The 14,693-nt window shown below is 47.0% G+C and overlaps 1 protein-coding gene across 1 annotated transcript in view; it reads right to left on the bottom strand.

Annotated features, from left to right (window-relative positions):
- FRMD4A (FERM domain containing 4A) overlaps positions 1–14,693 on the bottom strand; it is a 174,414-nt gene that overhangs the window by 118,151 nt on the left and 41,570 nt on the right. Inside the window, exon 2 of the mRNA XM_056516370.1 lies at positions 7,289–7,354. Within this exon, the coding sequence (XP_056372345.1) occupies positions 7,289–7,354 (66 nt within the window). The remainder of the gene's footprint in view (positions 1–7,288; positions 7,355–14,693) is intronic.

Raw genomic sequence — 14,693 nt, 5'->3', positions numbered from 1 at the left:
TCCTGTGACCCTCACTGGCCTGCACGAGCTGCCAGCTTGCTCTGCACAGCCTGCCTTGCTGGAATGTTCTCCCCTGGCAGCTCCATCCCTTGAGTGCAGTCTGTAGCTGTGTTCATTCTCACCCATGTGAGCTCTGGGGAGCCTGGAGCACCCAGCACCACTCTTGTTCTCAATGGAGCCAAGCCAGGGTGCACAGCAGAGGCTCTTCACCCCTGGTTTCTGAGCCTGGCTCAGGATTTCCCTCTGAGATGCTAATTCTGCCTCCTGTCCTAAATCTTTTCAGTTCTGCCCTCATAGTCAAGGGCAACCTTGAGATTATCTGCTTTGCCACTTCACCCTGCCTGAGATCCCTCTGGCTCTTAAACTGAACTCCCCAGCTTTGCACATCAAATTTCTTTATTTTCTGCCCCTGTTCTCTCCTATTTCCATTTCCCAGCAAACACTCTCCCCTCCAGGCTTAACTTCTGTGGACTTTTGAGTTTGCTGGAGCCTAAGCTGAGAACTGAACCCCTGAGATACATAACTTCTGGTGTCAGACTGGAGGGTAAGCCATGAATGGCAGTGGTGGATGCTTTTTAAATTAGAGAGGCTCTGCAGAGCAGTTCAACAGAGCCACACCTTGGAGGCTGGAAGGATGGATATGGGAGCACTCCTGGCTCTCCTGGTCCATTTTTCATTTATCCTTTTACATCTAAAACAACATCTAAGTACTGTACAGCAACTGTGTCTGCAGGAGGTGTGCTGGCTGGGAATGCTCCCAGCTCCACAGTCACCTTGGATCAATGCTAGATGTATCTTTTATTGGTGAACAGACAGCTTTCCAGCAGCAGAGCTCTTAGCTTAGCTCTCTGGTTGCTCAGTGAGAGCACAGATATGAATTGCCCCTCTGGGGTCCTACCTCCCCTTTGGCACAGCAATCTCTCCTCCATCTCTCCCCATCCCATGGTGACCAAGCCCAGCCATATATTTGCAGTTTGCTGCTGTGCTCAAAATTATCAGAAGTGTACCTGGAAGGCACACAAAGGCCAGGATAAATCTTTTCTATCAGGAGAGTGCCTTCACACTCCTCATCTGCCCTGAGCCACAGGCTGTGAAGGGGCAGTTGTGTGCTTTGTCCCAGTGATATAAATCCCACTTCAGACATTGCTTGGCAATATCCTTCTGAGTTGATCCAAAGCTTTGGACATAATTTTTGATGTCAAAGATGTTAAAACATCCCATTTGCAATTGTGCAAATACTTGCTGAGCTGAATACAGTCTCACTCTTACTGTAGTAAATCAGGATTTGTTTCTGAAAGAAACCAGAGTCCTAACACTGCAATTTGGGAAAATAAAGCCTCCTTTCTAGAAGGCATATTTGACCCCCCTCCAGCTCAAACTCATTTTAAATTATGATCCAAATTCAATGTTTTCACATTTTCTCACTTTGAGGGATTCCTGCCAGAGTCCTGGTAGAAAACTCCACTCACGTTCAGCCTGGTCTCAGCAGTTATTTGCTGCCCTACAGAAAACATGCTGTTTAATTTTGGAAAGGAGCAATACACCACCCCACAACCTTCAGAGCCACTCAGAGGACAGTTATCAAGCCACCTCTGAGTCCCTGTATGCAGTTGAAGGAACATTTTTCGGCTGGGCAGCTCCTGCAAGAGTGTAGGGAGGGCAGTGGGGCTGGCAGGGCAGTACTCACCCGGTGCTCACTCCCAGCCCAGCACTGGCTGCCACTGCCTTCCACAGGGATGGTTAAAAACGCCTTTGGAGCAGAGCCTGGTGCTCTGCAGGGACCAGAGCTGCCTCTCCCACATGGCACAGGCAGCTGCTGGCACCCAAACATCTCCATGTACGGTCAGGGCTGCACAGCTCCATCTCTGGTGTTTCCTAAAGGATCCCCAGGTTTGGCAGTGCAGCAGGGCTGGACCCCATTCTTCTGCAATTATTGTGGCTTCCCTGGGGAGACCAAGGCAATCCTGGGGCTTGTTTATCCCACACTGAGGATGGGATATATTGCTGGTCCTCATGCAAAACCTGTATCCAAAGTTAGGGAGCTCCTCCTGATGCAGGCAGTGCCAGCCTTAGCACCAGCTAAAGGGGACCCTTGGCAGCCCAGGTAACCACCCTGCTCGTTGGCATACAGAAGTGAGGAAGTAAGAAAATATAGGTAAAAAAAACTCCATGGATTGCAGTTTTCTGATCATGAGCAGTACTGAAAATACTGCAAAAACTACAACAGATCCTTGGGAGGAGAGTGGACTGTTTTATTTCTGCCTCCAGCCATAATTAGTGGAGCTATTGCTCTCCAGAGGTGCCATTGCTTCCCCAGGACAGTGAGCTCAGGCTGGTGCCAGCCAGGCTGATCCCAGAGGAGTGAGGTGTGCTCCAAACTGAGCACCTCCACTGGGAGAGCCACACTGGTGACAGCCCTGCATGTCACCAGCACCCACAGGGCACTTTGCCAGCCTGGCCCACAGCTCCAGTGCCATGGCTGGGAGGTGGTTCCTGGGGATGAGATGCTGCACATTGCACACTGCAAACACATCCTGGGCTCCTGAAGGACTCCTCACTCACTCAAAGCAGAGCTGGTTTTGAGCAAGGTAAAAAGGGATGTTCAGTGCATTCCTGTTAATTTTGGCTGTGCAGGTACATGTATCACTGCTAATGTGCTTCTGGATGCACCTGCATGGCAGCTGGGAGATAGAAATGCTGCAAGAAGAGTTACTCAAGAAGTGTCAACATGGGTTGTACTGACCTCCCCATCTCTCCCTGGCTCTTCCAAGTCAGGCTCAGTGCTTCCTGGGAAGAAGGTTAGAAACAAATTGCCCACTTATTTCCTACAATCAAATTGCTTTCAGACCCCACAGACAGCTCTGCTACGAGCCTCAGATGAGCTCCATTTCTGCAATAGCTCCTCCAGAGAGAAAGAATTAGGAGGCTTAACACTTTGGGATGACAGTTGTTGAGCTGCTGTCAGATAACAGACACCACCAGCCAGTGCAGGAGCTGGGATCAAGCCAGGCTGCCTGATTCAGCCATCCCAGAAAAAAAAGCCATGTTTATAAAACCCACATGAAAAGGAACGAATTGCCAATTACGCAAAAGTCTTTAAATAAAGCAACAGAAACCTTTCATGTGCAGCAGACAAATGATACACGGTCACTGGGAAATAATGTAACAGAGAGGGAGGCTGTGAGTGGGGAATGGAGGAAATCCATTTTCCAGAAGTATGAAAATGGGCTTGCTTGCTGAAAAAGATTAGATGGATAAAGCCAAACACTTTAAAAAAAGAACTGTGCTCGAAACTAAACATGCATCAAACAGAAACAGGAAAAAAACCCCCAGACTGTAAGATCCAGGGAGCCACACTCTGCTCCTGCTCAGAAAGAAAAAACTGTCAAAAAAACATGCTGTGTAAACTTGCCACACACCCCAGATCTTCAACAGGCATTTATCAAATGAAACACACACCAAATGCAACTCTTCTGCTTAATCCCAAGTCAAACAGCCTTTGAGTCTCAGACCCTCAGGAAGAGATTTCCATATGATCCTTCTCTGTCTCTGTTTATGATTAGCCCTTCTAAATTTCAGCATTTATCTGACAAAACACATTGGGGAGGGTTTTCTTTTATCCACAAAGCCTGTGTTTTCAGCTTTTAGCTGCTGCTGCACCACTCTGCAGCTGCTTGACTTGGGAGGACGAGACTTCAGCCAAGGCCCTTTGTTTGAGTAAAGCCAGGATCTGTGTCCTGATGATGGCAACCCCAAGCCCTTGCATTATGTGCCAACATGAAGCAAGCCAACATTCACAGGAGGGGTTATAAATGCTGCCTCTGAGCCAAAATCTCACTTTTTGGGGTACAGTAATGCAAATAAAATCTAGATGCCTGGTGGGTCCACTGGCAATAGCTGTGTGGCCTGTCAGAGGGTTTTTGCAGTTTTGGGAGGGAATTGTGGTGGCAAAACATCTCAATCTGGCCTGGCAGAGCTGTCACACTGAGCCACTGCTGACTCTTGCAAGCAGAAGCACCAATTCCACTCCCTGTCCTCCTGCAGCCTGGGGTATGGTCCTCATTACCCACCAACTGATATGTTTGAAATGACATATTCATAAACCACCTAGTCTGATCACAGCTAACTCACAGACAAAAAGGGGGTACATTTGCTTAATACACTGCTTTTTGCAAACACCCTGATTGTTCCCAGATGCATCTGGTTTTGCCCAGCAGCACTTCAGGCAGAATAGGAAATAATTTCAGCTCCCCAGAGTCTCTGGCCAAAGTTGTTTCAAGATGCTCCAGAGCCTTCCTGCATCCCTTTGAGTGATGCTCCTCAACTCTCTCCTTCAATCAGACCCAGCTTCTTCTGCTTTTTTTTTTTTTTTTTTTCTACACCAAAAAGAAGTGCCCCAAAGATGATCAGAGGGCTGGAGCATCTCTCCCATGAAGAAAAGAGGAGAGAGCTGGGGCTGTTCAGCCTGGAAAAGAGAAGGTTCCAGGAAGACCCCACTGCAGCCTTCCAGTACTTAAAGGAGTCTTATTAGAAAGAGGGAGAATTAATTTTTCTGTGGGCAGAAAGGGATGGGAAAAGTGGGTACTCCTTTAAACTTTAAACTTTAAAGATTAGGTGTTAGGAAAAAATTCTAGTGAATGGTGGCCCTGCCCATGGCAGGGGGAGTGAAACCAGATGGTCTTTAAGATCCCTTCCAACTGAAACCTTTCTGTGATTCTGTGAAAATACAGCAGCAGCATCCCTGAACCCTGCTCCAGGCAGAGCACCTGATATCACACACACAAGCACTGAAAGGCAATGTAAAGCCAGACCCAGATTAGGCTGTTATTCTGATCTTACCTGTGGAGAGAAATCAAGTTTATTGATTACCAGTGCTCTTTCCTAAATTCTCATAGGAGTGGAAAAGCCTCCAGCAAAGGTTGAGTTTGGAGAAAAGGAAGAAATTTTGGATGAGAATTTAAGAGACTGATTCCTGAGCAATTCAAGCCAATGCAGGTCTAGATCTTGAAGCCCAACAAAGCTATAGAGAAACCTCTGTCATGGTAAAACCCAGCAAAACCAAAAATACAGCTTTGAAGTGACAGCCAAAAGCTTGGGCTTGGATGAACATTTTATTTACAGCTCCTAGTTCAATTCAGCTACAAGATAAGGTAACACTAATAAAAACAACAGCACTCAGAGCTTACAAAACAACTTTTATCTGAAATCTCATGATAAGATACAAACAATATGGGTCAGCTGGTGAGATTTCCCTTAGCAAAGTGCATGTTGCTCCCAGAGGGAGCCCAGTCCCCTGGGACAGAGCTGCTCATCGTGGTAAGCTCAGCCCATCCTGCTGAGTGCAGCAGCCCCAGGACCACCCCAATGCTGGGGGCTTTGCCTGTGCTTTACAGGCAGACAAACCAAAGTGCTGTGCCCATGTCTGCAAGGAGTGTCAGAACTGGAGACATCCTCAAGCCCAAAACATCCATTTCCTCTTCATCTGCTCCACCTAAAAGTGATTTCACCCTGACTGGAAGCTACTTAACAGCGTTGTGATTAAGCCAGAAAAGCATCTGAGATGCCTCAGTGGAGATTCCTGCATGTATGGGGGCACTGGGGGAACTCAGAGATCTGAGTACTGCTTGTTAAGTTAAAAGAGGTTACTGCTTTTTCTGAACATGAATTTTTCATCATCACCCTCCTGGCTTCCCCCATTCACACATCACTTGAAAACAGCAAAACGATTTGTTGTACTAATAAAATTCAACCATGGGTCACTTGCAAACTAGTTAGTGTGATTTACAGAGTAATTTGCTTCCTATATTGATTACAAGGAATTCCAGTGGAGGTGTGATCAAACACTCAATACCACGTGGCACCATTTCTGCTCCCTTGGAAGTGGACACATCTTCCCACACCACCCTCCTTGGCTGTCATCTTCCTGTGGTTTTTTAGTGTCATTGATCAAACCCCAAATAAGTAGGTTGGCCAGGGCAGTTCACATAGATTTCCTGCAGTATATTTTAAGCTGTGATTATTAATATACTGAGCAGTACTTTAGCAGAGCTTTCTCCAATAGTCCATTTTAATTTTTAATTGAACTAAGAAAAATTAGAAAAGGCATTTAGATGGAATAGGAAGCCAAGTGCTGTGTCCTTGTGATGAAGGTGACTAAACTTCCCCCCCAGCCAGCTGCAAAGCATCAGAGAACCTGGTGCAGCCCATGCAGAGACCATTGGTATGGTGTTTTGTTTTAATTAGTCATCCTGATTTAGCTGCTCTCATTCCACCACTGGCCTGACTCATGGTTATCCAGGCACTCTCTGAACACACTGTGTGTCAGGGGCACTGAGGGATTTCACCTCCTAGATGACTGTGTGCTTAAAAGACATTACCCATTAACAGTTTTGTTGTGGTATTTTTAAGCACCTTTCCAGAACGTGAGGCTGAATGTGCTTCCGACAATTCAAGTCTCCTTCAGCCATCCCCATTCAGGTTTGCTGGTGCTGGGAAGGATCCTGCCCCCCTCCCATCTTATCAGCTGTAGCCAGGGCATTTGGGTGCTATGGGAAGTTTCATTTCCTGCTGCTTTGGCTGCCTGTGGCTGCCTGTGGAAGCCTTTATAAGAGGAAAGACATTCTTCTAATTCTTGTTATTAACTCATTTGGGATCTCTGAGACAGGAGCCAAAATTGTCAGGAAAGTGTAGGATGCTACAGCTTCCACCAGCCCATCCTTAAAAGGCCAGCACCAGACTCTCATTGTTTCCAAAGTAAAAAATAAAGCAGATGGAGCATGGACTTATTTTAATACATATTTGTGTTTGACACATGAGTCTATAAGAAATGCCTGCCTGTGGCATGGCCACCACAGCATCTTCTGTTACCAGCCACATTCCCAGTGCAGGTGGGAGCATGGGCACAATCCCCTCTGGTCTGGAGCCCAGCACTGAAGCCCAGCAATTTAGGGTGGCAAGCAGAGAAGCTGCAGTGCATTTCTCATAGCTAAGCAGTGCCTCAAAAAACATAGTTAAGATATATAATAACAGTGTCAAAAATGACCAGAGGTGCTTTTTTATCTGTCAGGGACTGGGACAGTTTTGGCACAGAATAAAGCAAAAATATGTCTTGAATTAGTCCATCCCACAGATCCTTCCCAGGCAGCACTAGTGCAGCTTCCCTGAGCTCTGCAGGCAATCACAGGGTGAAGCTGCTGAGAAAACCAGCTGAAAACCCTTTTCTCTCCCCACCCTAGAGAAAACCCATGGCTGTAGCAAGCTATCAAATGATGAAACATGCAGTTCCTACCTGAACAAGGAGCTCCAGCTTCCTGTCATCAAGGAGGTGCACTTGGCATCTGCGACCCTCTGTCATCTGCAGGAGAGAAGAGGAATGTGTGTCAGGGTGTTCCAGCTCAGCACGTGCCTGCTGGCCTCCCCAGCACAAGCTGGAGGCTGGCACTCCATGCAGTCCTTTTGGTCTGTGTTTACTTGTTTCTTTCTGAATTAATTCCCCTTCTTTTGGGTAAAGAAAAGGCTGGAAGGAGAAAGAGAAAAGCCCCCCTGGTGGCTGTCCTGGAGTGGTGTGTGATGCCTGCTTGGATGAGCTGCCAGGAGGGTGTTCCAGCGTGTACAATGGGGGCAGGGGGTGGTTTGCAGCACTGATGTTTCATGTTGAAGCCTCCAGCTCTGCAGCTGGCTTGGCTGGCAGAGGCATCCAGGCAAGTTTCCCCAAGCCCCTGAACAGCAGTGATGCAGCCATGCCACAGGTGCTGTGGAGCCAGGCTCCTCCCTGGGCTGTGCTGATGCTGCTCCCTGGAGTGGCACCAGCTGCTTGTTTGGCCCTGGATCCCAAAATGGGCTTGTCCTACTTGGAGTATCTAGTTAAGATGTACCACAGGAGCCACTTTTGGCATCACTGTACTGATGTCACAATGTTCTTCCACACCAGCAGTTTGTTACAGCAGTTAACAAATAATATCAATAAAACTATTATGTGCACAAGATTTATATGAGATTTCCAAGGTCCATAGTTTGGGTCTTAAGAAATGAATGAGCTGAGGTCTGAGGGAGCTCCTCCACAGTGCATCAAGCCCTCTCTTACACTATGAGTGAGGAGCAGCTTCACTCTGCAGAGTTACAGATCCCAGCTCAGTCCCACAAAGCCCTTCAGAGACAGGCACAATCCCACTATCTGTTAATGGGATATGGGCAGCCTTAAGCCTCTTTGGCTCTTGGAAATCCCTTTCTCAGCACGACTTAGGCAGCACACAGGCACCCCCAGTGTGGGCTCGCCCTACGACGCTCACGCACACCTGGACACACGAAGGCACAGACCCAGCACAGCCCCACAGCTCAGCCCCCAGGGACCCTCCACCCAGCCAAGGCACCTTACTGTGCTTTGCATGGATCCCTAGCTCAATTTAATAATATTGCTTGCCGTGGTGAGTCCTAAAGAATCCACAGGATCCCCTGGATGGGGGTCACAGACTGCTGGAAACATGAGTGCTGCAGCATCCTGGGCATTCCTACCCTCATCCGTCACCTCTTCCCACCACTGCCAGCTGAGCTGAGCCCCTGACACAAAGCTGCCTTGCAGAGAGTGGGAAGAGTGCTTGGGGGGTTAACTGAGGACAGCTCAGCTTTCTGCTTCAGCTTTTTGGGTTAAAAATCAGCTGCTGGGGCTGGATGTGCTGGCATCCAGGAGGCAGTGGTGGATGCTCCACCATCAACTTCGTCCATTCAAGAATCCCTTGCCACAGGATCTGCAATTCAGCCATCTCCAGCAGCATCACCCTCATCCTGCTGTCCCTGCACAAGAGCCCATCAGCCTTTTCTGGGTGCTTCTGTCCTCCCTCTTGACAGCTCTGTCCAACATCCATCTCTCCTTTCCTTTACCACATTGAAGCGAGTCCTACCCAACCCCTTCCACAAAACAAAGATTCAAATATTCCAACAACTCTATTGAACCTCAAGCTGGCAATTGAAGTTGCATATTTTTTTATGAGAGAACTTCAGTCAAAATGAGTTTTTCCCTTCAACTCACCCACAATTTACAATTCTGGAAGGCACAATCCCATGCTATTCATGCAGAATTTACCTCTTTTTGTTATTCACATCAACATGCCTCTGAGTATCCTGCATGCCAAATAACATCACTTTCCTTCTCTTCCATCAGCACAACTGGAGCCCTGGCATTGCAGCCAAAGGAAAGCCTTGTAAAACAAGGCTGCTCATAAATGTCAGCCAGTTACCGCCATGGCAATAAATTGTCTTACAAGAATTTCCTCCAGAAAGAAATGTTATGCAAAATATGGCTTCTCCTAAGGTGCATTACTCGGTGAGAGAGATTTTTCACTATTAAACAGCTTTCAGCTCAGTTGTAAAACCATGCCAGAGGCTCACAGAAGGGCTTTGCAATGGTTACTCCTGCTTGGAAGAGTTGTGTGGGTCATGTTCTCACAGGCACGGGGAACTGCAAGCTTCCTTCAGTGGGCTTCCCCAGCAGATAAAACTCTGAGTGCCTGAGCTGTGCTTTGACATCTCCCTCTTCCTCATACTGTCACATATCGACTGTGTCTCCAAGATGGGGAATATGCACCAAATTCCAGCTTTAATATGAGTTTACCCAAGGCAAGGGATAAAGCAGTGAGTCTATCACGGTGATGGCAGGGATGGGAACACAGTCCAGCTTTCGTGTGTTATGCTCCAGTGGCTATAACAAAGTTGAAACATGAATAAAAGGAGGTGAAAGGAAGAAGAGGGAACATTTTCTGAGATGTCTGGCTTTGTGCTGTAGTGTTTCAGCAAAGCTCTTGCTTCCCATGCAGAGCTTCTTTAGCTCTCTGTGCTTTTCCAGCCCAGAGTTTCATAACCCCTTAGTGCTTTGACTGCTAAAAGAAATCCTAAATGCAAGCAGCTGGGAACATGAATAAATATCTGAATAAAGCAAAGCTCTGAAATGCAGCACATGATGGTTGACTAATTGAAAGGTGTTTCATGAACATCCCTTGAAGCTCAGCGGGTCCACAGGTTGGAGATGTGCTACAGCCTTTCCTTCCTCCAGCCAAGGCTTTTCATTTGCCTTAGAAATGAACAGTGCTTTCCAAGAGAATAGAAAAGAAGGCAGAGACAGGCTTTCTACTTGATATCAGCTAAAATATGATGGTCCTGCCCTCCCTCCTTTCTGCTTTATTATTCCACCAGGTGTCTGAAGCCCACATTATGTGCTTTTTTGCATTGTTGGGTCAATAAAAACTCTGCTAGTTTGTCAGAGCAAGAAACAGGAACACTTCAAAGCACAGCAAGAAGGCCCTGATTTAGCACAGTCTGTCTGGGTAGAAGATGCTGCCTCTGACACTGTGCAAATTGGCTGCTCTGCACTCTCTGCTGTGCTGCCGTGTGTGGGGCTGTTGCTGGCTCCTGCAAAACCAATCAGGGAATGATTTCTGCTTCCCTGTGCAATCAGAGAAAGGGAAATCAACACCAAAGCCCTATGGATGAGAGCAGGAGGTCACCAAAATGAGCTGAGAGTGACAGAGTTTAGGTGGAGGGAGACCACAGGGCTGAGTTGAGGTTCTCCTTTCCCAAGGCTCTTACCCAGAGAAGAATGGGGAGAACTAAGCTAAGAGGAGCTTGAATTAAGAGGCACAAAGGAATAGCTTTTCCTTCACCTTGAAAAAGCAAAACCCCAGCAAAGGGAGGAGAAACAATGGTTGAGCAGACTTCCTGACAGAAGGGGAGGACACTTGATGTGGAAGGGAAACAGGAGTTCAGTCCTGATCAAGTCCTGGTTTTCACACTGAGCTCAGTGAGATTTCCTGTACCAACACAATCCCCCACTTTCCTTCTGAAGGGCAAGATCCCTCTTCCCTAACTCCAGAAATCAAAAAGCCAAGTTCAGCCTAACAGTTGAGATGCCCTTGATGCTCAAAGCAGAGAGAACACTCAAATGAGGTGAGACACTTCCTAGTGGAGTTCCACGGCTATTCCTGCTGCTCACTCAGCTGCAGCTCTGCCAGGATGCTGCATCCTCACCAATCCCTCAGATTTCCAAAGCTTCTCAAGACATGTGAAGAGTGGGACTGTGTTGCACACTCCTGAGTGCTAGCAGTTCACCCATATGGCAGTGAGCTGCAGGCACTGGGTGTGAATATGGGCCACGAGCATCTCATGGGCCAGACTTAACACGAGCTCAGAAGGAAATTATGTGCCAAAATGCAGAACACATTTCTTTCCCCCAAAACAGCTCAGCAAGTCACTTTCTCTTTCTGAAAATCTGCCACTTCTTTTAGTGCCTGCACATGCAGCATGACCTCCCAAATGCTTGAAGAACTGAGCATGAGTGATTAAAAAAGCTCTGTCATTTATATACATGAGTTTGTAAAGACTAGGGATAATATATATTCAATATCCAAACACAAATACTGCTTGTAAGGCACATGAAGACCTGAAGCAGTGTGTCTGTGTGCCTGAGGAGCTGGAGTAGTCTGCAGGAGGGCTGACTGTACACAGGGAATGCATTCTTTTTCTGCTCCTTGACTTCTGCACCTTGAGGATGAGAAAACTGATCCTGAGCTCTGCAAAATGTTTTGAGGTCCATCAGTGACAGCAAGTCCTGACATAAATGTTTGTTTACTCTAATACAGAGACACTACAGAAAGGAAATCTGTCTTGAGGTTGGTTACTCATGGGATCTTCTGAATCACAGCTGTTTTTCTCAAGGAAAGGACGTTTCAGTTACCTTTATCACAAGACTTTAAATCTCCTTTGGAGGCTTCTACCCAAATATTTACACAACGGGTTTCCTAGGGAAGGCAGGCTGGCGGCTGTTTTGCTTTGTGCCATGAAGTGCTCTGATGACTGCCCTCCTCTCTATTCATCTTCACTCTAACTCAAACATTGTCTCGGAGAATCCTGTAAACTGTCTGTGACACAGCCCCAAAACCTCCACAACGCTCAGCTAATCCCTGTACACCCAACACTTTGTCACAAAATTATCACAACTGCCCACAGAGCTGCTCCATCAACACAAACAGCCAAGGTGATGGGAGGAAGCGGCTCCAAAGAGAACCTTTCCCTTTCAAAATGAAAAAAACCTCCTGGTGAAAGTGCTGTCACACTAAATAACTCAAAGGCACTAAATGCAAATGCTATTTACAATGTCAGTTCTATAAATATCCGGTGGCACGTTTCATTAGATGACTGCAGGAATGAAGAAGAATACAGTATTTTCTTCCTTGAATCACATCAGAAATTATAATTGGAGGCAGAATCTTTCCTAAATACTCACTGCCTGTACGGCAGTGCTGAATCCACAAAAATCTGTGTCGCTCTGTCCAGTGTTTGGACAGAGCTGCTGAAAGGAGATAGGGAGAGATGACAGCCCACTGATTACAGTAAACTCTTAGATTAAACATCCTGCTCCCACTTGACCACTTCTTACTGCCTTCTCATCCTGGCAACTCCTGAGCTTGTTGAGAGGGAAGGAGGAAAAGCAGTGTGTTTTTGACATCTGCACAGCTTTGTGCATGTGGCAGCACTTCACTTTGCTGAGCTGGGGCCAGTCTGGCAAGCAGCTGCCTGTCTCACTGACCAGCACTGCCTCCTCATGTGCCTGCATCCATCTGCTGTCTCCTGCCCTGCACTCACACTTCAAGACCCTGGAGGAGTGCACTTTTATTCTGTGTATTTGCAGAGCATCCTCCCCACTGCTGGTCTGCACCTAATAAATGTTACTGATGGGATGGGGATGGCTGTGAGACAGTGTGCAAAGAGCTGAGCCACGGGGCTGACCCTTGATGGGGATCTGGGAGAGGGGACATGAGGAGGAGGAGGAGGAGCACTGGCTGGGCTCTGCCCTTGGGGCTTGCTTGTTTTTGCAGGCACAGAATCACAGAATCATTAAGGTTGGAAAGACTTCCAAGAACACCAAGCCCAGCATTCAACCAAACACCATCATGCCCACTAAACCATATTATGAACACACCTACTCGTTTCTCAGACACTTCCAGGGATGGTGACTCCACTTCCCTGGAAAGCCTGTTCCAATGCTTAAATCTCTTCCTTCAGGTGTGACTCAATGGGAAAAGCAACTAATGAAGAGGAGGAAGACAACTGTTGGTGCAGATCTGTCCCAGCCATGGGGCTTGTCCATGCCCTGCAGTGCTGAGCACATCACCATGGTCTGCAGCACTGCTCATGCCATCCTCTGGTCCAAGCCCAAAGCCCTCACACATACTCACTTCCCTGCTCTTCCTTTTCACTGAAATGGGCAATGTCTGAGGCACTTGTGCCTCAGTGGCTTGAAGCTCTGAGGATGTGAGACAGTCAGAAGAAACTGTTGCTTCTCTATACAGTCCTCAATTCTACTATTTATTTCCACAAGTCTTTCCTAGATAAGTGGTGAATAGTTTGTGTTATTGTTTTATTCAAGAGGCAGAAAAATGATTTTCACAGAATTCACAGAATGACTAGGTTGGAAGAGACTTTCAAGATCATCATGCCCAATTTTAATTTGGTCCATTACTCCTGGCTTGTGACAGAGGTCCATCTAGCCTGTCCTGTCTGCCAAGGTCAGCAACACAGTTCAGAACATGAGCTGGGCTTCCTGAAACAAGCAGTACAGAAGCATGAATGGTTTGTGTTGGAAGGGACCTTAAAGACCATCTAGTTCTAACTCTTGTGCCACAGGGAGGGATGCCACCCCCTAGATCAAGTTGCTTAAATCCCCATCCAACCTGGCCTTGAACACTTCCAGGACTTGGGTAGGAGCCCATTAGACAACACTTTGTCATTCAAATTTGTTCATACTATTATTTCTTAAGGGAAAGGCTATTTGGTACTCTGGAGCAGGAGAGGTTAGCTGCAAGCCAGTTGTTTTTTCCCCTGGGAAGGGTATGCCAACTGTATTCTCAGGCATTTGTCACCTTCTAGTAGTGCTTTGGTAAGAAAACCAAGATGTTGCATATTCAAATAAACAGGAACAACCTTTTAAGTATTCCATTTCAAGGGAACTTGGTGGCAAATGGAGCTTTGAAGCTGAGAAGAAAGGCCACAGAAATATGGTGTAGATAAGGACAATGGTGATATTAAGAGAAGCAGCCAATGGCTGATCCATAACCAGACTTCACCTTCTAAAGCAGTGTGGGTTTCCCTGTAATGGAAGTGCTTTGAGGCTCTATGAAATACATGCACAGTCCACAGCTGGATTGACTGGTCAGAAGAGAGAAGCTGAAAATGATGCAGCACTTCCCACAGGTTTGATGGCACCAGAGGAATGTATCATGTGTGAGGCCTTTGGCTTTCCCTGTGAGCTTCTTTATCCCTAGTCCTTGAAAAATTGATGTTCTTTCCAATGGATTAGTGAATGGAGGAAAAATTGTCAAAACCATGGTTACAGGTACAGCTCTTAAAATCCTCACCTATCCCATGTGGAGGATCTGCACAGGGATGTGTTTAAGAGGGATTGCATCGAGCATTTCTGCAAAGGCTCACTTGTCAGGAGAGAGGAGAACAGCTTCAGTAGTTAAAAAGCAAGAGTCCTGCTCAAGAGGGGAGGTGGGGTGGTGTGAGCTGTGGTGTGACCCTGTCAGAACTCCATTCAGAAGGGATGGTGTGACCCAGCCATTGTATGGATGCTGACAGGGAGCAGTGGGATAAAAATTAAGGCAAGCTACAGGCTGAGTGACCTGGTGACTTCCCTGTTTTGTCTT

The sequence above is a fragment of the Oenanthe melanoleuca genome, chromosome 1A, assembly GCF_029582105.1.
Source record: "Oenanthe melanoleuca isolate GR-GAL-2019-014 chromosome 1A, OMel1.0, whole genome shotgun sequence".
In the NCBI taxonomy this organism is placed as follows: domain Eukaryota; kingdom Metazoa; phylum Chordata; class Aves; order Passeriformes; family Muscicapidae; genus Oenanthe; species Oenanthe melanoleuca.
Note: the sequence above shows the minus strand (reverse complement) of the source record. Positions and strands in the feature narration are given on the sequence as shown.